The following is a 27,491-nucleotide window of genomic DNA, read 5'->3' as shown; positions in this document are numbered from 1 at the left end:
AGGAATTTCTGGGAAATCAGAGAAAATCTGCAGCTCCAAGTGACACATAGTAACAGTAGTAGTAGTTGTTGATTTTTGTAGCTCATCTTCATTTATAGACAGCTTGATACACGGTAGCCAAGCTAAGCCCTTTAATACAATAGATTGCTTCTGTCTATAACCCTGTGAGTGACATACTATTGCCCCTATGGTTAAGGGAACTAGAGGTTGGCAATTTAGGTAGCTTGTCCCCATTTACATAGCTAGTAAATGGTGAAGTTTCATATGAAAAACAAGTGGTAAGTGTGTGGCAGGTCTCAAACAAGACAATGCCTGGCACTTTGTAGAGGATCTTAACAAAATTAGCCAGTTCAATATAAAAAATACACAGTACCATTGTTATGTATCTCCTTCAGAGACAAATTCACTCAGACTTCACTCAGTGTCCTCTGTCTCTCTCTATGTTATCATTGTGTCATATCTTAAAATGATGCAGGGACTGAGTGGAAATTAGGATGTAAAGGGAAGAAAGTAAATTACTGTTAAATGCCACAAGTGGTGGCATATAAGTTACATGCCCCGTCTCGTTTAATCCTCACGTGAATTCTGTTCGTGTGTGCTACCTACTTCTGTTTTGAGTCCACAGTGACTTGCCCCAAGTTGCAGAGTAAGTGGAGGAAGACCCAGGGTTCAAGCGCAGATCGCTTTGGCTCCGGCACGTGGTGTTTCCACTACTACCTGCCGACTCCACATCTGGTTAAGGATCCTGGCACTATCCTAAGGGTAAGGGGAAACCACAGGAATTTTAAGAGAGGTCCCAGTATAATCAGTCACCATTGTTACAGGCACATAATGATTTGGAAAGTATTGTCTTTTTTTTTTTTAAATTTTACGTTTATTTTGAGAGAAAGAGGAAGAGAGAGAAACCAAAAGAGAGAATCCCAAGCTGATAGCACAGCGCAAACCCACGAACCGTGGGATCATGACCTGAGCCGAAATTAAGAGTGGGAGCTTAACTGACGGAGCCACCCAGGTGCCCCAAGAAAGTATTAACATTCATCCATGAATTAAGCACACACTGATTAATCTGTGCATTACCATTCCTGAAAGGCAAGATGGTGAAAATGTTTGGTTTAGTTAACTTAGCCCTTAAATAACTGGGAAGCTGACCATGTGCCCAGTGTCTCAGCAGCTGGTGAACGGGAATTAGAATTGGTTGAAAGACATGGTGTGTAAACAGCTGTTGGTTGAGGTTCGCAAGTTACTCCGACAATGAGATCAATTTAGGAGACAGATGGCAAGGCAATAGAGGTGCCATAGATTTGTGGCGTCAGGTTGGAAAGGCCAGCTGCTTTTCACTGCACACAGTAGAAATTCATCTTTCACTTATTTTTAGTGACAAAGTTCTATCGCAGACCTGCGGGAAATGATTAGATGTAGGGTGTATTACCTTACAAATGAGCTCTACCCTGACTACCTTTTATGGATTGAATTTTGTGCTCCCAAAATTCGTGTGTTGAGGTCATCCCCCATTACCAGAACGTGACCTTACTTGAAGAAAGGGTCTTCACAGAGGTAATCAAGTTCAATAAGTCATTCGTGCAGGCTCTAATCCAGTATCAATGGTATATAATAGGCAGAGGCCTGTAACAGATGCTTCCCTCACACCCCTCGGAAGGAACCAGCCCTACCCACAGCCTGAGTTTGGACCTCTAGCCTCCAGAACTGTGAGATACATTTCTGTTGCTGAAGCCCTCACTCTGGTAGTTTGTTACAGCTGACCTAGGAAACTAAGACACTGCTTTACTTAAAATTGCAGCCACCCCTCTGGCACTGCTAGTCCCCTTTATCCTCTTCTTTTCATTTTTCTTTTTTTTTTTTTTCCAACGTTTTTTATTTATTTTTGGGACAGAGAGAGACAGAGCATGAACGGGGGAGGGGCAGAGAGAGAGGGAGACACAGAATCGGAAACAGGCTCCAGGCTCCGAGCCATCAGCCCAGAGCCTGACGCGGGGCTCGAACTCACGGACCGCGAGATCGTGACCTGGCTGAAGTCGGACGCTTAACCGACTGCGCCACCCAGGCGCCCCTTCTTTTCATTTTTCAGTAGTATTTCTTATCTGTCAATCATCTGTCTTCCCTTGCCAAAATGAATGCTTCCCAAAGGATCTGTCTTAATTACTGAGATAGCCTCTGGCCTAATACAGTGGCTAGCTCATTGTAGTCATTCAATAAAATTTGTTGAATGACTTGAAGAAATGAACATGCATCCACTGAATCTAGAAAGGGGAATGCCATAAACTTATGGCCAACCAGCACCTACACGTACAGAGCTTTTGTAGCAAAGAGGAACGGGAGAGGACAGTTACTGGACGGTGAAGCAACAGTGCTTGCCACGTAGAAATAACATCCTAATAGATACCACAATTTATTACAGAGGGTTTTACTTGGAACTTGGTCACTGAAGCCTAAAAGGTGCACGCAAGACCAAAGGAATAAAAATAACAGACCGTTTTAAAGAACAGCAGCAAAAGGTTTCGACCTACTACTGAACAAGTGGTATATACTTACTCTGATGACGGGGTAACGACACGGGGTGCCCCGGCATCGTGTCGGCCAGGAGTCAGCAAACAATGCACATAGGCCAAATGTGGCCTTCTGTCCACTTCTGTCCTTTCGGTGTTACCAGAGCACAACCGTGCTCACTGGCGTACATGTTGGCCGTGGCTGCTCTTGTGCTACAAGGGCGAGGGTCAGTAGTTGCGACAGACTGTGGCACACAAAACCTGAAACATTTGCTAACTGGTTGTTACGGGATGAATTGTCTCCCCCCCAAATTCCTATGCTGAAGTGCTAATCCCCAATAACTCAGAATGTGACTGGGGTCTTTCAAGTTTACACATTTTAAATTAAAATAATGATGGTAGGGTGGGGCCTCATCCAATGTGACTGGTGTCCGGAGGAGAGGAGAGGAGGACACAGATGCAGAGGGACAACCATGGGAGGACACGGGGAAATGAGCTGCTCCAAGCCAAGGAGAGAGGCATTAGGAGAAACCAACTTGGTCAACACCTTGATCTCTCACTTTCAGCCTCCAGAACTGGGAGAAAACAAATTTGTTGTTGAGACCACTCTGTGGTACTTTACCAGGGCAGCACTAGCACACTTATTCACTGGACTTTGACCGAAAAAGTTTGCAGGCCCCCACTGCAGGGAAATACCGGTGGAACGAAGTTTTGGCTGGAGACAGTCATGGATACGGGATAGGCAAACTAACGGCCCCTGGAGGACGTCCACGTCCTATCCTAGCATCTCTGAAAATGTTATGTTTATGGCAAAAGGGAATGAAGTTTGCTGATCCTGCGTTCCCCAAACGTGCCCAGTGTAACCCATACATCCTTAAGAGTGAAAGGGGGAGGGGCGCCTGGGTGGCTCAGTCGGTTGAGCCTCCGACTCGGCTCGGGTCGTGATCTCACAGCTCCTGAGTTCGAGCCCCACGTGGGGCTCCGTGCTGCCAGCTCGGAGCCTGGAGCCTGCTTCCGATTCTGCGTCTCCCTCTCTCTCTGCCCTTCCCCTGTTCACTCTCTGTCTCAAAAACAAAACATTTAAAAAATTAAAAAAAATATATATATATATAATAATGGGGCGCCTGGGTGGCTCAGTCGGTTGAGTGTTTGATGAGATTTTGGCTCAGGTCATGATCTCACAGCTCGTGAGTTCGAGCCCCACGTCGGGCTCCGTGCTGCCAGCTCGGAGCCTGGAGCCTGCTTCCGATTCTGCGTCTCCCGCTTTCTCTGCCCCTAACCCGCTCGCATTCTCAGTCTCTCTCAAGAAAAATTAAACAAAAAAGTGAAAGAGGGAGACAGGAGGAGGCCAGAGGGAGCAGGATTCAACTGTTGCTGGGTTTGAATATGGAGGGAACGGGCCGCGATCCAAGAAACGCAGGCGGCCTCTCAAATCTGGGAAAGACAAAGGATCCTTTCCCCAGAGCCTCCAGAAATGGATGGATCCCCGCCAACACTTTTAGCCTCGTAAGACCCGTGCTAAACTTCTGACCTACAGAACTGTAAGATACATTTGTGGCTTAAGCCACCAAGTCTGTGGTAACTTACTGATCTCTTTTGGGTCCTCTGTCCTCCTCGCTCTCTGCCCCTCCCCCGCTTGCACCCATGCACACGCGCTCTCTTTCTCTCTCAAAAATAAAAAACATTAAGAAATCGATACAAAAAAGAAAATGCAGAGACTATGAGAAACTAGCATATAGCAGATTGTTCAACAGACCAGTGGGCTAAGGATGGTAGCTACATTTCAGTGTAAAGCTTTTCAGTCTTTCTGTCTCCATCTAGCATTTAATGTATCTAGGATTTATTTCACTTTAGGATGTCCTTGGTAGGGCAGTAAAAAGTAATTGTGTTAAAGCAACTCTTGAGCACATATCTTCTGAGTCTCTGTGCAACAAATATTCTGTGCTGCGTACTGAAGTTCCACAGCTGTCTAGAAAAAGCACTTGTGTGATTATTTGATTTGACAGCTTAACTTGACGAAAAGGAGAGACAAGGCACACTTGGGGATGTGGCATTTTCTCAGAAATCAACCAAGCGAGCCTGTCACTTCAAGGAAAATAAATGACAGTTTTTTTTTTCCCCCAACATAAAGTTTGAGTTTTCAAGTGAATAGAACAGTTTTGGAAAACTTGTACTGCCACTGTGAATTTCACAGCTTCCCCAATACTTAAGATCAATTATAATACTATGGAACGTGGCAACATTGTGAAGAGCTGCATAAATCGGTGGATATTTTCCAAGTGACTAATTTATGATGCTACAGAAGCATGAATGAAACTATGCATTCAAGGTGCAAGACAGACAAATAGATTTTAACGTAATAGCGTGAAGTCACCAACGTGGTTTCAGACTGCACACCGCACTAGCGTTTCCCTTGTTCAGCTTGTGCTATCCAAGCGTATCCACGGTTATCTGATAAGCGCATTGAAATACCCTGTCCTTTTCCGGGCGTCTGGGTGGCTCAGTCTGAGCATCGGACTCGACCCTGCCTCAGGTCATGATCCCACGGTTGCTGAGTTCGAGCCCCACATGGGGCTCTGCGCTGACTGTGTGCAGCCTGTTTAGGGTTCTCCCCGCCTCCCCCTTCAAAATAAACATTAAAAAAAAAAAAAAAAAAAACCAACCCTGTCCTTTTCCAACTGCACACCTGTGTGAGGCTGGATTTTCTTTAAATACTTCACAAAACCAAAAAAACAACACACGCAACAGATTGTGGAAGCACACACGAGAATCCGGCTGTTCTCTATTTAGCTGGACATTTAAAAGATTTCTCGCAGGAGAAAAATGTAGAACAATGCCACAGCTCACTACTTTTTTTTTAAAGGAATATCCATTAAAATGTCACGTTAACGTGTTACCATGAATTTTTGAGTTATTCAAGAAGAAACTTGGACTTGATAAGCATTTCGGAAACGCAGAGAACTGTGAGCATTTTTACCTCAACTTACGCCGCTCCCGCCTCCGTGCTGCTGCCGTGAGTTACTGTAAATCTCGGGGGGTACTTAGGGCTGCCAGCGCGCCCCGACTCCCCACCCGAGAACCAGAGCTTCTCGGGTTCTCATCCGGCGGCCCTCGCGCGGAGCCCTCCCCGCGCCGCGGGACCTCCTGCAGAGGCTGCTGGGAATTGTAGTTCGCTCTGCCCCGGGGTCGCGCTGACGCATTTCCGGCGCGTCCCTTACGGTCGCGGTTGGCTGGGTCCCGGCCCGAAGAACCTTGTTTCGGGGTCTGTGTCAGTTTCCCTTCTCGGTGGTGACCGGAGCCCAAGTGGGCTGGCCTCGTCTTCCCCGGGGGCCGTGGCCGAAGCACTCGGGCGGCCGCCGCAGAATCAGAAGGGAGGACAGAGCCAATCTGACTGCAGCTCCGGGAGGCGGAGGCAGCCAGTCTTCCCCGAGTCCCACGGCTGCTCGCGGAGGGGTTAGTGGAGCCGGACGCGCCCAGTCCCTTACGTTTCCAGGCAGCGGGACTGTGCAGACCAGTGTGACCCGGCTCCCTCCTACGCGGACTCGGAACAGCCGTCCGATCGCGGCTGTGTTGGCAAGGGGCGCGTGGGAGGCGGGGAACCGCGTGGCTCGGCGGGGCAAGCAGTCTCGCCGGCGGGAAGCGCGGGTGCCGGGGCCTCGGACCCTCCCACTTTGGGTGCAGGAGGGTCTCCCCTGCTTGAGGGCGGGAGGGGCGGGGAGACCCTTCACGATTCTTTTTCCACCGGGCAGCCCTCGGGTCCTGCCACCACCCGCGGGACGCACAGAACTGACCGTGGGGATGGCCACCAGGGTCCGGACAGCTGCCATCTGGGTGAGTAGGGGTGTTTCTCTCCTTTCTGAAAAGCGCTCCCTGAACTCCGTCTTTAGCAGGGTGAGAGTTGGTCATGAGCTCCCTCTCCCCTCTCCTCTTCCAGGACGCTGGGCCTCCTTGAGAGGATGTTAGACTGTCCAGGAATACTTGGCCATTAGACTTTTTACAACTTTCAGTTTCCTTTCTGCCCATTTTGTATCCTGCGATTTGAGTTAAACGAAGGGTTATCATCTCTCGTCTCTTATATCCAAAGTATTTGAGCCTCATTTGAGAAATTCGGCGCTCGTTTATTCTCTTATTCAACAGTTTTTATTGTCTTGTGTTTGTTGGACCCGGAGTCAGGTGCTAAGAGTGCAGAGATAAGTTGTTGTCCTGCTTTGTGAGAGCAGAGGTCTGGTGGGGCTGGTGGACAAGAGAACCTGGAGGCATAGTGACAAGTTAATAGGTACTCAAACAGGCTGCACAAGTGCATGGGGGACACAGCAGAAGGTCAGTTTTGGAGGTGAGGGTACTCCAAGAAATGCTTCAGTGATTAATAAGAGATTCTTAACTGAGGTTTAAAAGGTGAATGTGAATAAGGGACTGAAGGTCAGCCTAGGAAAAGAGGGCAACATGCAACTTCGAGAGGCTTGAAATGACTTAGTATGTTGGTGAACTTTGATCACTTTAGGGTTGCTGAGGGTTTGCAGGTAGTGGTGAAATATAAAGAAATGAGGTCAGGGGCACCTGGGTGGCTCAGTGGTTAAGTGTCTAACTCTTGATTTCGGTTCAGGTCATGATCTCATGGTTGTGAGATCAGGCCCCGTGCTGGGCATGAAACCTGCCTAAGATTTTCACTCTCTCCCTCTGTCCCTCTCCAGGTCTCACGCATGTGTGCATGCTCTCTCTCTTTCTCTTTCCGTATTTCAAAAAAAAAAAAAAAAGAGGCCAGAGCCATAGGCAGGGACCAGATCATAGAGGGGTTTGAAGATCACCTTAAAAATTTGGATTTTATTCTCTTGGGGAGGGAGATTTATTGGAGTGATTTCTCAAAGGACTTTGGGTTGGAGTAGTCTGCAGTGGGCAAGACAAGACAAGGGTTTAAGTAAACTAGTAGTGTTGAGAAGAAAGATGGTAAAGAGGCAGAAGTGAGTCATGGGGATAGAAGGTATATCTCTATGCTAGCACGTAGGGAGTGTTCTCAGTGGTATTACAGTAATGTGTGCTGACAGTGGCTATGCTTGTGGTGAGCACAGCATGACACAGACCTGTCGAATAACTGTTGTACACCTGAAACTAATGCAGCGTTGTGCATCAACTCTCCCTCAATAAGATAAATTAGTAAATAAGCCAGTTAGGAAAATATGTGGAAGAGACTAATTTAAAAAGTGGGGGGGGGGCAGAAGCATCTGGATTTGGTAACTAGTTGGGTGCTGGTTGTGAGGGAGACAGGAGAGCCAGGGATGGCTGCTGGAATTCTGCTCTGGGGGCCTGGGTTGGGAGTGGTAGCGTTCCCTGAGTCAGCGAGGACTGTTGGAGTTGTTTTGGGGGCTGGGGGGTGGACTTTTCTGTTTTATATGGATTGGACTCTCCCCTTGTTGAGGGCAGGTGAGTAAGCGTGTGTCTCAGGAGAAAGATCCGGACAGGTTGCACTGGTTAGGTATGGCCACATTAGCTCAAAGAGAGTGGTCAGGATGAGGAGCAGACGAGGACGACGCCCAGGGGGTTGACGTGGGAAGGTAGCAGCGGAGGGGCTGGAGACTGGGAGGGAGCCCAGAAGAGATGAGAGAAAACAAGAGACCTGTGTTTTAGAGTTAAAAAAAAACCCCTCAACACTGGTTGTCATGTGAGAGACGTCCCAGGGGGGGTCAAGTGACCTTAGGTCATAAAAGTTTAAATTGGATTGAATGTGATGGTAGTGGTGTGTGTTGCTGGTAATATTTCCAGAACAGAGTGTGAGTGTGTCTGCACGTTCAGCAGGGAAAGAAGGGAAGGGAACAGCAGGTGGCTGCAGAGACGGGAGTGGGGACGGTGATGTAGAATTGAGGCAGTCGTGCCGCTGCAGTGGGAAGAGAGTGGGAGCTTGGGGACAATCCAGTGAGATACCTTGGTACAAAATCAGTCTGAAAATAAATAGGTTTCCTACTTACAAATACTTGCCAATTTAGGGAATACAGTGAAAGAAAATACCCTATTTACAATGGCAAAAGATAAAATTGCTACAAACCTAAAACATGTAGAGGACTTGTGTCTGAAAGCTTTCCAACATTGCTATTTAACATTTACACGGTGTTTACTATGTCCTAGGCGTGGGTCTAAGCACTTGACACACGCAAATCAGGCTCCCAGCTCTGAGTTCTTAACGTGACAGTATTCACCCTTTCAAGATAAAGAGCATCCTAATAGATAGAAACCATACACTTTGGTTTTTGAAATGTTTGCTCCTTTTTTCATTCTCTGGGTATTTGCTGAGCACCCACTATGTTCCAGGCCCCCTGCAAGGTCCCAGCCATGTGCTGTTGAACGAGACTGACAGAATCCATGCTCTTGGGGAGTTTGCATTCTGGTGGAGGGAGGCAGATGACAACGTAAATGGTGAAGAAACTACTCAAGTAAAGAGAAGATGTCAGAGTTGAGTTACACGTAGAATTAAAACTGGTAATGTCAAAGATTGGGTGACTGGAGAAGGCCCCGCTAAGGAGGTGACGTTAAGTCAAGGTCTGAGTTCCAGGAGCAGGTCAGCCGTGGCAGGAGGATGGTCATGAGGTCGGAGAAGTCTTGTGCTTTTGTCCATGGAAGGAAGGCCTGTGTGACTGGGGATGTGGGGGAAGGGAAGGGAGCAGACGCGGAGCTGGGCAGAGTCCAGATCAGGCTGGTAAACTATTGTGTTCGAAAGGGGTCCACGTGACATAGGTAGGTTTTTCAAAGACCCTTCTTGCTGCTGAGTAAAGAACCGTTGCAGATGGGCAGGAGTAGACACAGTGGTAGGAAAGGGGTGGCCAGTTAGGTCACGGCAGACGAGAGGTGGCGGAGGTTTTCTCTAGGAGGGTAGACGTGGAGAAACGGGACAGACTAGAGGCCGTTTGAAAGTAGAGCCCTCTTTCCTGAGAACCACCTGACGCTTTCATTTAGCCCGTTGACGTTTTTTCAGAATGACTTACTTTCTTTAAGCAGTCCTGTCTTTTTTGCCATTCCGACCGAATTTGGTAATCAGTGTTTACTATGTGTGAGACGTGGTGCTAGGTCTTGTGTAGCTACGATTTAATGCCTTTAGTCAGGAGCCAAGTTATACCCTTGGTCAGTGTCGACTCACGATTTGAACTCAGGTTGGTGGCTTTATCCCCGTTTCCTTGGCCAGTGTCCTCTACTGCTTCAGGATGTAGGCTGGGAATTTCTCAGGACACAGACTCCAGCATTCTGAGCCCTAACGGGAGTTACTATTTACCTATGAAGGGTTACTTCTCAGCTCCTCGGATCCCGAAGATGGCAAAAGTGGGACCAGTGAAGTATGTGGCTGTGCCCTGGGCAGAGTGGGTGGGTGTGGCCCAGTCTCTGGGGAATGATTGAGAGAAACTGGGTTTCTTTCTTTCCTTTTTTTTTTTTTTTTTTTTTTTTTTTGAGAAGAACACTTCTTTTAATTATTTTACTTATTTTGAGTACGTAATTGTGCGTGTCCAAATTAGACAATTTTTGGTACTTCCTTTACAGTAGAGCCACATTGCGGACCCTGCACTGTTTTCTGCCAGTAAACATAGCATGCCGGGTGCCTGTGACTGTGTTTCCCTGCACCCCCACTGCCTGGCACCTGCCTAGAGATAGTGCCTGCATATGAAACACGGTGCAGATGAACTGGTATCATTGAGACAGCTGACTTCTTACAGGATTGAAGCAGAAGTGAGGGATCTTCCTGTTACTGTGTTTCATTTTTCATTCCTTTACTACAACTACACCTGTTTTTCCTATTAAAAGATGTCCTCAGGAAGTACCTTAAAATCATCTTCTACCTCGATTCATATATCTTTTCAAAATAAAAATGTCAGACTGCATATCATATAGATAAAATATATATAGAATTTTAAATGGGCTAGTTTTCAAAGTAATAGACTCAATTTAATGTAAGATTGCTCTGCTCAGAACTCTAGAAAGTATACCTTCAAAAGATCTATCTTTTGATCTTGCTACAGTCTGGATCTTAGAGGCATTTTGTTTGTTCTGATTTAGTATTTTACTTAAAATATTTATCACAGGGGTGCCTGGGTGGCTCCGTTGGTCGAGCTTCTGACTTCAGCTCAGGTCATGACCTCATGGCTTGTGAGGATCAGGTAATGATCTCAAGGCTCATGAGTTCGAGTCCTGCATCAGGCTCTGTGCTGATAGCTAGGATCCTGGAACCTGCTTCAGATTCTGTGTCTCCCTCCCTCTCTCTCTCTCTCTTTTTTTTTTTTTTATTTAAATATATTAAATTTATTGTCAAATTGGTTTCCATACAACACCCAAACTGGGTTTCTTTCTAAACATAGATGGCCTCACTCAGGGATGGGCTAAAAGCTGAAAGTGTGTAATATGCAAGAGACCCTTCCCCTGACATATATCCTGGGCCCATATTCTGGGCGTCTTACGGGTATCAAGGTGATACTTAGTAGCTAGACTATTTGATGAGTATGAATTCAGAGCAAAAGGAGGTGAGCATCGGAAGTAACATTTCACTGAGGCCTTGTGAGCCTCTAGATCCCTGTTTCTTTCCTCTGAGGATGCTGAGCACTTACCGGCAGGTTTTGTTTTTTCACTCACTTTTGTTTGGCTCCTTTCTTCCACTGACTCTCCCCCGCCCCCCCCCACCCCTTTAAATATGTTATTACAAATTCGAATCCAGTGAGTCTCCATTCCTAGGGGCTTGGAAGGGTTTTCTATTTCTTTATCTCCAATAGGAGTTGACTTATTTATACCAGTGAACTTTGTCTCCGTGGTTCTCCAGGACCTCTGCTCCCGCGGACCCCTGTCGGCCACCATCACCGGCAAGACAGGCTAATATTCGTAGTTTGTAGTGCAGCGAGTTGGGGATTCCAAACTAATGTGAGCTGGAGCATGGGGGAGGGAAGGGAATTCCGCCAGAAAGGCCTTTCTGAGAAAGGTTGGCTGGTGCCCCTGTGTATACTGAACCGTATGTCTTTAGCTTTCCCCAAACTGATCCTTTTGGGGAATTAAAGGTTAAAACGTGGCGATGTTCATTCACTAACTACCCTTACTGACGACCCTTACTAAACACCTGTTTATATTCCAGGTACTGATTTGGCATGAGGATACACAGGTCAGAGACAGCCCTGGCCCCAGAGATCGCACGTCTTCCAGGAAGTTCAGAGAGGGAATAGAGTGCAGTGCGGGCAGCCATGGGATTGGAGCTGAGGCAGAAGGAGGCCCAGGGAGTGATGTTTGACAGCGTGTGCTCTCAAAGGATCTGTAGAATTGGCTGTGCGAAAGGAGGGGACGGCAGGGTTTCAGGGAAGGCTGCCTGTGCATGCAGGTGTTGGCAGCAGTAGGGAAAAGGGGAGTGGCAGGGACAGTCCTGGAGCTCAGGCGGAGGAAGACCCCAGTTGCCGTGTCCTTAGCTGTTAGGAGCTTGGAGGGGCGAAATGATTTAAGTTGGTGGCTGGTTTGAATTCAACCACCCCTCCTTAGCTGGCCGTGAGCAGGCTCCTCGTCCTCTCCAGACAGCTCCAAAGTACATTTTCCTGATGCGTTGAGCCTGTAATGATTGTGGAATCACCTTTATTTCCGGGAATTCGTTTTTGCCTTAAAGTCTGTTTTATGTCCAGATAGCTGTCGGAGCACCTTTTGGTTGTTTGCTTTATCTTTTGTATCTTTATATTTTATTTTTTTATTTAAAAAAATTTTTTTTAACGTTTATTTATTTTTGAGACAGAGAGAGACAGAGCATGAACGGGGGAGGGTCAGAGAGAGAGGGAGACATAGAATCTGAAACAGGCTCCAGGCTCTGAGCTGTCAGCACAGAGCCTGACGCGGGGCTCAAACCCACGGACCGTGAGATCATGACCTGAGCCGAAGTCGGCCGCTTAACCGACTGAGCCACCCAGGTGCCCCCACTGCTTGTTTTTAATCTGTCGATCTTTTTATTTTAACTGGAACACTTTATGATTAATATAATTACTGATATGTTTGGGTTTAAATCTACCATTTTACTGGCTTTCTATTTGCTGTACTTGATCTGGGTTTTTTAACTTTTTGTTTTTTCTTCTTCTGTCTTGCCTTTATTCTTTTCCCTCTCCATAGAGGTTTGGGAGTTATACGTACAATTTATTGCTTTAAAATTAAAGAAAACACTTAATGGCTACTTTCTGGATAATTTCTTCTAATTTGTCTTTCGCTTGACTAATTCATTCTAACCCGCTATTAAACATATTTTGGTCAGAGCTCCTGGGTGGCTCAGTCGGTTCAGCGTCCGACTTTGGCTCAGGTCATGATCTTGCAGTTCGTGGGTTTGAGCCCCATGTCGGGCTCTGTGCTGACAACCTGAAGCCTGCTTCAGATTCTGTGTCTCCCTCTCTCTCTGCCCCTCCCCCGACTCTCACTCTGTCTCACTCTCCATCTCTCAAAAATAAATAAACATAAAAAAAATTTAAACACATTTTGGTTAATATATTTTTTCCATTTCTAGTAACTCTTTTTCTTTTTCAGATATGCTTGCTAAATCGTCATCTAATTCCTGGCCAAATTGGAAAGTTTGCCTTTGTCTCCTTGAATATAATACGTTTGCTTTATAGTCAGTGTCCATTGATTCCAGTGTCCATTGGCTTTGATTGTTTCTTTCTGTCGTTTGTTGACTTTTGTTAGTTTTGTTTCTGTCATCTTGTTTTCTGAAAGTTTCATTATTTTGTGTGCTGGTCACTGTGCTTGAAAAATTCTTTTAAGGAAAAGGTTAAGGTACAGGATGAAGGTACCTTACTCTAGATGTGCATATAATTTTGCTTTTTTCCCCATCTGCTTTTTTTTTTTTTTTTTAAGTTTATTTTGAGAGAGAAAGAGCGTGCATACGAGCAGGGAAGGGGAAGAGAGAGCGGGACGGAGAGAATTCCAGGCAGCCTCCAGGCTCAGCATGGGAGCCTGATGCAGGGCTTGATCCCACAACCTCACACTATGAAGTCATGACCTGAGCCGATATCAAGATTTGGATGCTTAACTGACTGAGCCACCAGAGTACCTGCCCCCCCCCCCCCCCCGCCCCCCCATCTGCTTTTGAGCACTGTCAAGGGCAGCTGCTTCACTCTTGTCCTGCATTTGTAAGGAATGGCCAGGTACATGCTTAATTCTTTCCCAGGGTTCCCTCAGGAGTTGTATCATGGTTACCTGTGTTGCTGACTACAAGGTGTTTTTTGTTTGATTTTCTTATTGTTAATTTGAGTATGATTAAGAAATTCATAAATCTTAATATATTCAGTTAGTTTCAATCAGTTGCAGTCCTTATTCTTTTAGAGGGTTACATTGCCCCAGCTTTGGCCAGAGGAAGCCTCTTCACCTTGGCCCTGAGCTCTTTTGAAATGACTCTGTCAGTGTGTTAGTCTGGCTTCCTCACTTTTGGGCCCAACAAGACATTCTAGGCTCATCTGATTATTTCCTGTCCCAGATCTGGAATCAACCTTTCCTCCTGGGAACCTGATACCTTTTGGTAGGTTAATATGCTCCGAGACCACAACTGATCCTGGGTGTCATTGCTTCTAGGCTGTTTCACTAGGCAGACTTAGGAATCTTTGGAAAGGAAAAAAAGCATGGTTTGTATTGGTATTTCCAATTTAAATTAGAGTTTTCCCTTTTTAAAAATTGCTGATTACTCTCTCTTTGGTGGAAGTAACTCAAGTGTTCACTGAAAGAGAAATGGATAAACCAAATTGTGTGTGTGTGTACGCACGGGCTGATACAGATGCACATGGAACATGATTCAGCCTTAAAAAGAAAGGAAATTCTGACACCTGCTGCAACATGGATGAGCCTTGAGGGTACTGTGTTCAGTGCAATAAGCCAGTCCTGGAGGGACAAATATTACATGATTCTCCTTAATGTGAGGTTCCCAGAGTTGTCAAAATCGAACCGAATGTAGAGTGATGGTCGTCAGGGGCTGGGGGAGGGGAGGGGGGGAGTTATGTCCAGAGGATACAGTTTCAGTTTTACAGATGAGAAGGGTTCTGGAGAGGAAGGTGGTAATGACTATGTAACACTGTGAATGTACTTCCACAGAACTGTACATTAGAAATGGTTAAGATAAGTTTTATGTTATGTGTATTTTACCACAATTAAAATTTTTTTTAAAAAGATGAACTTTGACTCTTAACCTTACACAGTACTGAAAAATGAATTCAAAATGGAAAATAGACTTACCTGTAAGAGCTAATGCTGTACCACTTCTGGAAGAAAACACATAGGAAAATATTTATGACCTTGGGTTAGGCCATAGGTCTTAGCTATACCTCCATTACCACAGTCTACAAAAAAAGAGAAAACTATTATATAGATTGTGCTTTGAAGTTATAAATTGGACTGCTACATCAAAATGAAAAGCTTTTGCACTTCAAAGTCCCTTCTTTCAGCAAATGAAAAGACAAGTCACAGACTCTGAGATAATATCTGCAAATCATATGTCCAGTACAGGAATGTATTCAGAATATGTAAACTCAGAATATGTAAACTCAGTATGAAGACAATCCAATTTAAAAATGGGCAAAGGATTTGAGCAGACATTTCACCACAGAAGATGCATAGATGGCAAATAAGGACATGAAAAGATGCTTACCATCATCAGTCATCAGGGAAATAGAGATTTCATCATGATGAGGGATCACTCTATACCCACTAGAATGGCTGTAGGCAGGAAGGCAGACAATGAAAGTTAGAGAAATTAGAACCTTTACAGACTGCTGGTGGGAATATAAAGTGGTACAGTCACTTTGAAAGGATTTTGGCAATTTCTTTAAAAAGTTAAATATAGGGGCTCCTAGCTGCCTCTGCCAGTAGAGCATCTGACTCTTGATCTCTGGGTCGTGAGTTCAAGCCCCACGTTGGGTGTAGATCCTACTTGAAATAAAAAAGTTAAAAATAAACCTACCATATAACGCATCAGTTCATTTTCTAGGAATTTATCCCAGATAAAGGAAAAATTATTTACGCAAAGACTCGTATGTGAATGTTCATGGCAGGATTATTCTTAGTAGCCCAAACTGTAATCTAAATGTTAACTGATGGATATATAGACAAAGTGGAATACTGTTCAACAATAAAGGGGACAAACTATTGGTACATGCCATAACGAATAAGCCTCAGAGGCATGACACTAAGTGAAACACGCCATGCACAATATATAGCATGACCCCATTTATATGAAATGCCCAGAGAAAGCAGGGCAGCGGTTGCCTGGGGGTTGGTGAGAGTGCCCTGGCTTCAGTGCAGCACAATGAGTATCTGAAACAACGTGAATTTAAACCTGGGTGAGAGGTTTTTTGCAAAGCCATCAATTTAATAAAAACCATTGAAGTTAAATACTCTTCTTTTTATACAAGTTTTATTGTGGCATGATTTATAGACCATAAAATTCACTCAAAGTGTCCCATGCAGTCATTTTTAGTATTCGTAGTTGTACAAATATCACCGGTGTCTAATTCCAGAACATTATCATCACTCTAAAAAGAAACTCTGTCCCCATCTGCAGCCACTCTCCATTCCCTCTTTCCCCTTTTCCCTGGCAACCATGAATCTACTTTGTATTTTTATGAATTTACCAATTCTGGACATTTCATATAGTTCTACCATATGTGGCCTTTTATATCTGGCTTCTTTCTTTCAGCACGTTTTCAAGGTTACTTTGTGTTGGTTCCAGCCCATCGGTAGTGATGTAGTGATTAGCAGTGCCTGTGGCCCTCACCGGGGCCCCTGTGGTGCCTTCAGACATTTCCTGACTGGAAATCAGAGTTGTGGGTAGACCAGCATTTGAAGTTCTATGATTGCACGATGCATCTCAGCAACAGCCAGCAGGGAACTTTGAGAAAACAAGGTTTATAACTCACAAGTCCTGGAGGGTATATGGTATGCCACACAGCAAGGGCATGGGAAGGGAAAGCTTGAGCTCAGGCCTGGGGTTCTGCTTTTTGGGGGCTGAAGGTGGAGTGCCTGTGTTTTGCAGGTTCACTCTTTATTGGTGAATTTAAAATACAAGGGCGAAGGGGCACCTGGGTGGCTCAGTTGGTTGACTGTCCAACTTCAGTTCAGGTCTTGATCTCATGGTTTGTGAGTTTGGGCCCCGTGTCGGGCTCTGTGCTGCCAGCTCGGAGCCTGGAGCCTGCTTTGTATTCTGTGTCTCCCTCTTTCTCTGTCCCTTCCCTGTTTGTGCTCTCTTTCTCTGAAAAATAAATGTATTTAAAAAATGAAATATAAAGGTGGGAATTAAAGCACAGAAAGGGTGCATGTACTCCTTCAAATCAGTATTTTGTATCCTTTGTGCCAATAACCTAGTAGTGCGATTGCTGGGTTGTAGGGTGGTTCTATCTTTAGCTTTTTGAGGAACCTCCACACTGTTTCCCAGAGTGGCTGCCCCAGTTTGCATTCCCACCAGCAGTGCAAGAGGGCTCCCCTTTTTCTACACCCTTACCAAAGTCTGTTGTTTCCTGTGTGTGTTTTTAATGTTTACTTATTTATTTTGAGAGAGAGCAAGCACAAGCGGGGAGGGGCAGAGAGAGAGGGAGAGAGAATCACAAGCAGGCTTTGTGCTGTCAGTGCAGAGCCCGACTCAGGGCTTGAACTCATGAACTCTGAGATCATGACCTGAGCTGAGATTAAGAGTTGGATGCTTAACCGACTGAGCAACCCAGGCCCCCTCCGAATTACTCATTTTAGCCATTCTGACAGGTGTGAGGTGCTATCTCATTGTGGTTTGGATTTGTATTTCCCCGATGATGAGTGATGTGGAGCATTTTTTCCTGTGTCCGTTGGCCGTTTGGATGTCTTCTTTGGAAAATTGTCTGTTCATATCTTCTGCCCATTTCTTTAAAAAACATTTGTTAATGTTTATTTTTGAAAGAGAGAGAGCCAGTGAGTGTGAGTGGGGGAGGGCAGAGAGAAAGGGAGGCACAGAATTCAAAGCAGACTCCAGGCTCTGAGCTGTCAACACAATGTAGGGCCCAAACTCACGAACTGTGAGATCATGACCTGAGCTGAAGTCAGGCACTTAACTGACTGAGCCACCGAGGCACCCATTTCTTACCCGGATTGTTTATTTTTTAGGTGTCAAGTTTGATAAATTCTTTATAGATTTTGGATATTAACCCTTTATCAGACATGTCATTTGCAAATATCTTCTCCCACTCCCTAGGTTGCCTTTTAGTTTTGCCGATTGTTTCCTTCATTGTGCAGAAGTTATTTATCCTGATGATGTCCCAATAGTTCATTTTTGCTTTTGTTTTCCTTGCCTCCGGAGACAGATCTAGTAAGAAGTTGCCATGGATGATGTCAAAGAGTTTGCTGCCTATGTTCTCATCTAGATGTTTGATGGTTTCCTGTCACGTTTAGGTCTCTCATGCATTTTGAATTTATTTTTGTGTCTGATAGTAAGAAAGTGGTCCAGGTTCATTCTTCTGCATGTTGCTGTCTGGTTTTCCCAATGCCATTTGCTGAAGAGACTGTCTTTTTCCCACTGGATATTCTTTCTTTCTTTGCTTGCTTTTTGTTGCTTTGTTGGCCATACATTTGTGGTTCCATTTCTGGGTTTTCTATTCTGTTCAGTTGATTTGAGTGTCTGCTCTTGTGCCAGTACCATAGTGTCTTGGTGATCACAGCTTTGTAATGCAGCTTGAAGTCTGGAATTGTGATGCCTATAGCTTTGTTTTTCTTTTTCAGGATTGCTTTGGAAATTTGGGGTCTTTTCTGGTTCCATACAAATTTTGGGATTGTTTGTTCTAGCTCTGTGAAAAATCCTGGTGGCATTTTGATAGGGATTGTGTTGAATGTGTAGATTGCTTTGGGTAATAGATATTTTACAATATTTGTTCTAATCCACAAGCATGGAATGTTTTTCCATTTCTTTGTGTCATCTTCAATTTCTTTCATAAGCATTCTATAGTTTTCAGAGGACAGAATATATATATACACACACACACACAATGGAGTATTACTTAACAATCAAAAGGAATGAAATCTTGCCATTTGCAATGATGTGGATGGAGCTAGAGTGTATTATGCTAAGAGAAATAGAGAAAAACAAATACCGTACTATTTCACTCGTATGTGGAATTTAAGAAACATTATAGATGGGGGTGCCTGGGTGGCTCAGTCAGTTGAGCGTTTGACTCTTTATTTGGGCTCAGGTCATGATCCCAGGGTCATGGGATCGAGCACTGCATGGGGCTCTATGGGTGGAGCCTGCTTAAGATCTCTCTCTCTCTCTCTCTCTCTCTCTCTCTCCCTCCTTCCCTCCCTCCCCTGCCCTCTCTCTCTCTCCCTCACTCACATGCTCGCCCTCTCTCTTTCTCTCTCGCTAAAAAAAGAAAAAGAAAAACATTACAGATGAACATAGGGGAAGGGAAAAAAAGAGGGAGGCAAACCATAGGAGACTCAACTATAGAGAACAAACTAAGGGTTGCTGAGGGTGGGGGTGGGCGGGGGATGGGTTAAATGGGTGATGAGTATTGAGGGCACTTCTTGTGACAAACACTGGGTGTTGTATGTTAGTGACGAATCACTAAATTCTACTTCTGAAACCCATATTACACTATATGTTAACTAACTAGAATTTCATTGAAAAATTGAAACAAAACAAAGCAAAAAAAGCACAGAAAGGGAAAAGCAGGGTTATTCAAGCAAGTAGTTATGTAGGTCACTCAGGACTTTTGGAAATGGGAACTTCATTGAGAGGGCCTGTTTCTTTGCCTGTTTATATAGCCCACAATGTGTTTGTCCAAGGTGAATGTCTTTGAAATGGATGCCTTGGCAATGAAAAACTTACTGTTGCATAGCCGAATTATGGAGCGAGCCTAAATGTCCATCAACTGATGAATGGATAAAGAAACTGTGGTTTATATACACAATGGAGTACTACGTGGCAATGAGAAAGAACAAAATATGGCCCTTTGTAGCAACGTGGATGGAACTGGAGAGTGTGATGCTAAGTGAAATAAGCCATACAGAGAAAGACAGATACCATATGTTTTCACTCTTATGTGGATCCTGAGAAACTTAACAGAAACCCATGGGGGAGGGGAAGGAAAAAAAAAAAAGAGGTTAGAGTGGGAGAGAGCCAAAGCATAAGAGACTGTTAAAAACTGAGAACAAACTGAGGGTTGATGGGGGGTGGGAGGGAGGGGAGGGTGGGTGATGGGTATTGAGGAGGGCACCTTTTGGGATGAGCACTGGGTGTTGTATGGAAACCAATTTGACAATAAATTTCATATATTGAAAAAAAAACTTACTGTTGCATTTTTTGTCTTGTGCTAGATATCTTGTTTTTTTTTAAATTTCATTAAGTTTTTAATTTTAATTCTGTAGTTAACATACAGTGTTATATTAGTTTTGGGTGTACGATGTAGTGATTGAACAATTCTGTACATTACTCAGTGCTCATCACAAGTGTACTCTTAATCCCCATCACCTAGTTAACTCATTCCCCACCCTCCACCCCCTCTGGTAACCATCAGTTCTCTATAGTTAAGAGTCTGTTTCTTGGTTTCTCTCTCTTTTTTTTTTCTTTGTTCTATTTCTTGAATCCTGTGAGTGAAATCATACGGTATTTGTCTCTCTCTGTCTGACTTATTTTACTTAGCATAATACACTGTAGCTCCATCCATGTCATTGCAAATGCCAAGATCTTATTCTTTTTAATGGCTGAATAATATTCCAGTGTATGTGTGTAGGTACCACAACTTCTTTAACCATTCATTATCAGTCAGTGGACACTTGGGCTGCTTCCATAATTTGGCTATTGTAGATAATGCTGCATAAGGGTGCATATATCCTTTCAAATTAGTTTTTTTGTATTCTTTGGGTAAATACTCATTAGTGCAATTACTGGATCATAGGGCAATTCTATTTTTCACTTTTTGAGGAAACTCCATACTGTTTTCCATTGTGGCTGAACAAGTTTGCATTCCCACTAACAGTCACGAAGGTTCCTTTTTGTCCACATCTTTGCGAACGCTTGTTGTTTCTTGTGTTGTTGATTTTAGCCATTCTGACAGATGTGAGGTGATACCTCATTGTAGTTTTGATGTGTATTTCCTGGATAATGAGTGATGTTGAGCATCTTTTCCTGTGTCTGTGGCCATCTGTATTCTTCTTGGGAGAAATGTCTGTTCATGTCTTCTGCCCATTTTGTAATTAGGTTATTTGTTTTTTGGGTGTTGAGTTGTATCAGTTCTTTATGTATTTTGGGTACTAATTCTTTATCAGGTATGTCATTTTCAAGTATCTTCTCCCATTCCATAGGCTGTCTTTTAGTTTTGTTGTTTACTTCACTATGTAGGGGCTTTTTATTTTGATTTAGTCTTAATAGTTTATTTTTGTTTATATTTCCCTTGCTGCAGGAGGCATATTGAGAAAAATGTTGCGATGGCTGACATCAGAGGAATTACTGTGTGTTCTCTTCTAGGATTTTTACGGTTTCAGGTCTCACATTTAGGTCTTTAATCCATTTTGAGTTTATTTTTGTATATGGTGTAAGAAAGTGGTCCAGTTTCATCCTTTTGCATGTTGCTGTCCAATTTTCCCAACGCCATTTGTTGAAGAGACTGTCTTTTTCCTACTGGTATTCTTTCCTGCTTTGTTGAAGATTAATTGATCATATAATTGTGAGTTTGTCTCTGGGCTTTCTGTCTTCTTCTGTTGATCTATGTGTTTATTTTTGTGCCAGTACCATACTGTTTTGATTAATACAGCTTTGTCGTATAACTTGAAATCTCGAATTATGATCCCTCCAGATGTGTTTTTCTTTTCATGATTATTTTGGCTATATGGAATATTTTGTGGTTTCATACAAATTTTAGGGTTGTTTGTTCTAGTTCTGTGAAACATGGTGTTGGTATTTTGATAAGGACTGCATTAAATCTGTAGTTTACTTTGGGTAATATGGACATTTTAATAGTATTTATTCTTCTAGTCTCTGAGCATGGGATATCTTTTCATTTGTATCATCTTCAATTTCTTTCTTTTCTTTCTTTCCTTTCTTTCTTTCTTTCTTTCTTTCTTTCTTTCTTTCTTTCTTTTTCTTTCTTTTGAGAGACAGCGAGCATGAGCAGGGGAGAGGCACAGAGGGAGAGGGAGAAAGAGAGAGAAAGAGAGAGAGATGGGGGGGCTTGATCCCTCTACCCCGGGATCATGACCTAAGCCAAAATCAAGAGTTGGATGTTCAACTGACTGGGCCACCCAAGTACCCCTTCAATTTCTTTCCTCAGTGTTTTATAGTTTACAGGGTACAGGTCTTTTACCTCCTTCATTAAGTTTATTCCCAGGTATTTTATTATTTTGGGTGCATTTGTAAATGGGTTTGTTCTCTTAATTTCTCTTTCTGCTACTTCATTATTAGTGTATAAAGATGCAATGGATTTCTGTGCATTGATTTTGTAGCCTGCAGCCTTATTGAATTCATTTATCAGTTCTAGTAGTTTTTTTGTGGAGTCATTGGGGTTTCCTCTATATAGTATCATGTCATCTGCAAATAGTGAGTTTTACTTCTTCCTTACCAATTTGTATGCCTTTTGTTCCTTTTTCTTGTCTGATTGCTGTGGCTAGGACTTGGAGTACTATGTTGAATTAAAGTGGTGAGAGTGGACATCCTTGTCTTGTTCCTGATCTTAGGGGGAAAGTTTTCAATTTTTCACCATTGAGTATGATGTTTCTGTGGGGTTTTTGTATATAGCCTTTTTTATGTTGCGGTATATTACCTCTAATCCTACTTTGTTAAGGGTTTTTATCATGAATGAGTTGTACTTTGTGAAATGCTTTTTCTGCATCTATGAAATGGTCATATGGTTTTTATTCTTTCTCTTGTTGTGATCTGTCATGTTGATTGATTTGTGAATATTGAACCACCCTTGCAACTCAGGAATTAATCTCCCTTGATTGTGGTGAATGATTTTTTTAATGTATTGTTGGACTCAGTTTGCTGTTATTTTGTTGACGATTTTTGCTTCTATGTTCATCAAAGATAGTGGCCTGTAGTCTCCTTTTTTTGTAGTGTACTTATCTGGTTTTGGGATCAGGGTAATGCAGGCCTCATAGGATAAATTTGGAGGTTTTCCTTCCTCTTCTGTTTTTTTGGAATAGTTTGAGAAGAATAGCTACTAACTCTCCTTTAAATGTTCAGTAGAACTTAACCTGTGAAGCCATCTGGTCCCAGACTTTTGTCTGTTGGGAGTTTTTTGATTGGTGATTCAATTTCATTACTGGTGATCAGTCTTGTTCAAATTTTCTATTTGTTTCTTTTTTCAGTTTGGGGAGGTTATATCTCTCTAGGGATTTATCTGTTTCTTCCAGGTTGTCCAATTTGTTGGCATATACCTTTTCATAATATTCTCATAGTCCTTTGTATTTCTGTGGTGTTAGTTGTTATTTGTCTTCTGTTCTGGATTTGTTTATTTGAGTCTCTGTCTGTCCCCCAACCCCTTTCTGAAGAGTGTAGCTAAAGGTTTATCGATTTTGTTGATCTTTTCAGAGAACCAGTTCCTGGTTTCATTGATCTGTTCTTTTGTGTTCTTAGTTTTATTTCATTTATTTCTGATCTAATAATTCTTTCCTTCTACTGGTTTTGGGTTTTGTTTGTTCTTTTTCTAGTTCTTTGGGTACAAGGTCAGTTGTTTGAGACTTTTCTTGCTTCTTGCGGTAGACCTGTATTTTTATCAACTTCTGTCTTAGAACAGCTTTTGCTGTATCCCAAAGATTTTGGACCATTGTGTTTTCATTTTCATTTTTCTCCGTGTATTTTTTAATTTTCTCTTTGGTTTCTTGGATGACCCATTCATTATTTTAATAGTATGTGATTTAACTTGCGTATATTTGTTTTTTCCAGGTTTTTCTTGTGGTTGATTTCTAGTTTCATAGCGTTGTCATCAGAAAACATGCATGGTATGACTTTGATGTTTTTGACTTTGTTGAAATTTGTTTTGTGGCTTAACATGTGATCTATTCTGGATAATGTTCTGTGTGTATTTGAAAATAATGTGTATTCTGTTTTATGATGGAATGTTATGAAAATGTCTGTTAAATCCAGATACCTTGGTTCTTAGTAATAGCAATATAACTGTCATATTTTACAGTGTGCATAAGATGGTTTTAAAATTACAATTTGTTATTATTAACAACGATACTGAATGAAGTTCAGTATGTCCCCGTAGCTCATTTTATCCAAAGAATACACAGCCAAATACTACATGTTAAGATCAGCTAGAAAAATTATGTTCTTGTAGTTTTGTTTCCAAAAGTGATAAACATATGTGCGTGTTGACACTTACTTGCAATTTGGGGATTGCCCTCCCTCTTTTTGATTCTCTAAAATATTTACCTAATTCAAAAGTAGACACTGACTTGCTTCATCCCTTCTGGCCTGTTCTTTGCTTCCTTCTGAGGTCACCAGTTTTACAGTTCCTGCTTCATCTTTTCAGTGATTCTTTTGGAAGTATAGCAAACACATACTTACGTGCTAAGGCTTATCAGGAAGCCCTTTTTTCTGCCTCTAGCCCTGTGCTTCCTCCAGTTCAGCATGCCCTGTCTTTTCACGCATTTCTGTCAGATGTACATCTTGTGTTTTGTGGTTAATTTCTGAAACAAGATCTGAACCCTTTTGTCTTACTATCTAATAGCCTTTCTCCCTTTTCTCTCCTTTCCTTCTAGTATGGATCTCTCCTCTCTTCTCTCTTCCCTCCACCCCCGACTCCCTTCCCCATGTTCCCCCCTCCCCTGTCTCCCCTTCCCCTTTCCCTCTCCCCTCCCCTTCTTTGCCTGTTTCTTTCTGTCTCTCTCTTGTTCCTTTCACTGCCTGAATATTTTTCTGTGTGGGTTGATCTGGGCACTATTTTTATTGTTTTTCCCTCGAGCAAAAATATGTGTGCCTGGAAGAGACTATCTGCCAATTATTTCTCAAATCCCCACTTTCTTAGGTGGTCACAGTGCTGTCAGGCCACTTAGTGACTTTGGGATTACTCTCCCATTGGGGGACACATTGGTGACTTTGGGGATGTGCAGCGTGTAGCCTATCAGAATCTTCCTTCATTGCTCACTCTTACTCCACTAGGATCTACGCCTCTGCTCTTGGGTCACATCTGTGTATATACCTTAATGTTTGTGAGGAGACCCTTGTTTGGTGTAGACGTCTTTGGGCTTTTTCTTGCACTATGATGGTAGGTCTCTTCTGTGTTCATTGGGAGTTGGGGGAAGGTTAAAACCTGCATCGATACCCTGATGTTATCGTACCCCAATGTTTTTATAACAACAAAATGTGAAACCTGGTGAGAGAGTTTAAGTAAATTGTCCATCAGCATCCAAATAGTGAGGGAAGAAATTCTGACTGAAACAGACTGGCTCATTCCAAATCTATTGCTTGTATACACCCGGCCTACAACAGAGTTGTTAGTCTTTAGCGTCCAGCATTGTGTTCTCATTGAAGTGGCTGCCTGACATTTTTCAGCTCTTCGGTGCTTGCTGCGTCTTCAGGGTTCCTGGGTGCCTGTGCAGAGTGAGGGGAGGGGACTTTTGTCAGTGTGCTGGGCTCGCCATGTGCATTTGTCTCGTGTCTGCCCCACGGCAGCCCTGAATACAGAGCACAGCACACCCAGCCTAGCCTCACGTGAGTGTGTTCACCAGCCAAAAAGACCGAGGTTGGGGCCTAGGGGAATTCTGGCCATTAAAGCGAGTTTGCTGTTACATCCGCAGGTTCCGCCTCTCCAGGAACAAGAGAGTTCGTGCAACAGAATCAGAGAGTTCCGAGATCAGGAATCCATCCTTGGCCCTGGTGCACCTCGGCAAAGACCTAGGAATCACCGGACAGAGCAGGTTCTAGAGTGGCTGTTTATTTCCCACGAGCAGCCAAAACCCACCCAGTCTCGGGTGAGTTGTGTGTTTATTTATTCCCACTTCTCTTCTGTAGTACTTGTCCGCTTTTTTTTTTTTTTTTTGCTTGGGAGAGGGATGGGGATCCTTGGGTCAAAGAGTTAAGTTAGTCACTTCTCAGTTCATGCCCTGTTTAGCATCACTGGTCTGTGTAAGGTCCCTATACCTTTATTTACATACTGTCTGATTTCCCCAAACTCCATTTCTGTCTCCTTCCCCACCTCAAAAAATTACTTTGTTTTTTGTGGATTTCTTTTGCTTATATGCATTCACAAAATATGTATTGTTATTGCTGTGTATGTATTTTTAATTTTTGTTAATGGTGTGTGCACATGTGTCTTGCTGTATTGGTTATATTTTGCAGTAAGCACTTTGTTTGATTAAACACGCACACTCTTAACTATATTTACCAGCTCATGCTACGGAGAGCAGTGCGTGAACATCCATCCGTTTGCCTCACTTTCTCAGCCAACAATTTCTATTGTTACTCTTTTGATTTTGGTCATTCTGGTGATTGTATGATGGCATCTATCGGTTTAATTTGCATTGCCTCCAGGCTAAAGAGGATGAGTACCTTCTGTCATGCATATTTGATAGTTTGTTGACTTTTGGATTTTCTTTTTTCTTAGTTTAAATGAATTTTTAATATCCTGGAAGCTTGTTAGAAATGCAGAATGTGACACCCACAACCCTCTTCATTTTAACGAGATCCAGTGATCCGCGTACATGAAAAGTTTAAAACTAACTTGATACCAAATCCATATTCAAATTTTACCTGGGGTGCTTCCTTTACCTGCAATATTTTGTTGCAGAAATTTTCAGGCAGAGGGCAAAGTTGAAAGATGTTAGTGAACTTCTGTGTTCCCGTCACCTAAAAGTTACCATTAACATTTTACCATACTTGCTTTATCGCATTATCCGTGTTTTTATCTCTCTATGCATCCATTAAACCATGTTGTTTGGGGTACATTTCTTTCTTTCTTTTTTTTTTTTTTTTTTTTTTTAATTTTTTTTTTTCAACATTTATTTATTTTTGGGACAGAGAGAGACAGAGCATGAACGGGGGAGGGTCAGAGAGAGAGGGAGACACAGAATCGGAAACAGGCTCCAGGCTCTGAGCCATCAGCCCAGAGCCTGACGCGGGGCTCGAACTCACAGACCGCGAGATCGTGACCTGGCTGAAGTCGGACGCTTAACCGACTGCGCCACCCAGGCGCCCTGGGGTACATTTCTTAATATAGTTCAGATACCATCATGCCTCCTTTAAATACTTCAGTATGAATAGCATTAACTGTTGTTCAATTTTTTTTTTTTTTTTTTGCTTGCCTTTCATTCTGTTAATGCTGTCTTGATGACAGGTATTTCTAATTTTAATTTATTCTGATTCATAATTTTTTATTGCTTGTGCTTTTTGTGTCCAATTTAAGTACTTTTTTTGCTATCTGAAGCTCATGAAGACATTTTCTTCATTATTTTACCTTTCACATTTAGGTTTGTAATACATCTCGAATGAATTTTTGTTTGGTGTGGGTGGGAGGCAAGATTTATTTTTTCATAGAGTTATCCAGTTGTCCCGGGCCCATGACGTGATTGACTTTTTCCTATGCCTGCCTCCCTTGTCATCTGTCAGGTGTCCGTGTGTGTGGTTTGCTTTCATAACTCTTGATTCTGTTTCACGGGTGTCACGAGCACACTCTGAAGAGGCACACGTGAGTTGTGTCAGCTTTATGCAGTCATAGAGCAAGGTGTTTTGTTTTGTTTTACTTTTTTTTTTTTAACATTTATTTATTTTTGAAAGACAGAGACAGAGGGTGAGCAGGAGAGGTGGAGAGAGAGAGAGAGAGAGAGAGAGAGAGCGAGGGAGCGAGAGAGAGACACAGAATCTGAAGCAGGCTCCAGGCTCTGAGTTGTCAGCACAGAGCTGATTTGAAATTACACCAGCTTAACTTTGTTACCGTGCAGAGACTCTGCTCCTTTACAGCTCTGTCGTCACCCCTTTTGGTTATTGATGTCACAGAATTACATCTTTATGCACTGCATGACCCCACGCACAGACTAATAATTATTTTAAATGCATTAGTTTCTTATAAT

The 27,491-nt window shown here is 43.1% G+C and overlaps 1 protein-coding gene across 2 annotated transcripts in view; it reads left to right on the top strand.

The window, feature by feature from the left end:
- The first annotated feature begins 5,694 nt into the window (after window positions 1–5,694).
- Window positions 5,695–27,491, top strand: part of LOC122470072 (zinc finger protein 268-like) — a 31,147-nt gene continuing 9,350 nt past the window's right edge. The window contains exons 1-3 of one of the 2 annotated variants that reach the window (XM_043557200.1): window positions 5,695–5,957; window positions 6,254–6,335; window positions 25,224–25,397. In XM_043557200.1, the coding sequence (XP_043413135.1) occupies window positions 6,303–6,335; window positions 25,224–25,397 (207 nt within the window). In that variant the 5' untranslated portion in view covers window positions 5,695–5,957; window positions 6,254–6,302. The remainder of the gene's footprint in view (window positions 5,958–6,253; window positions 6,336–25,223; window positions 25,398–27,491) is intronic. The other variant, XM_043557199.1, reaches the window with a different exon arrangement.

This window comes from Prionailurus bengalensis, chromosome D3, assembly GCF_016509475.1.
Source record: "Prionailurus bengalensis isolate Pbe53 chromosome D3, Fcat_Pben_1.1_paternal_pri, whole genome shotgun sequence".
NCBI lineage: Eukaryota > Metazoa > Chordata > Mammalia > Carnivora > Felidae > Prionailurus > Prionailurus bengalensis.
The sequence above is the reverse complement of the archived record's forward strand: the minus strand, read 5'-3'. Positions and strand labels throughout refer to the sequence as shown.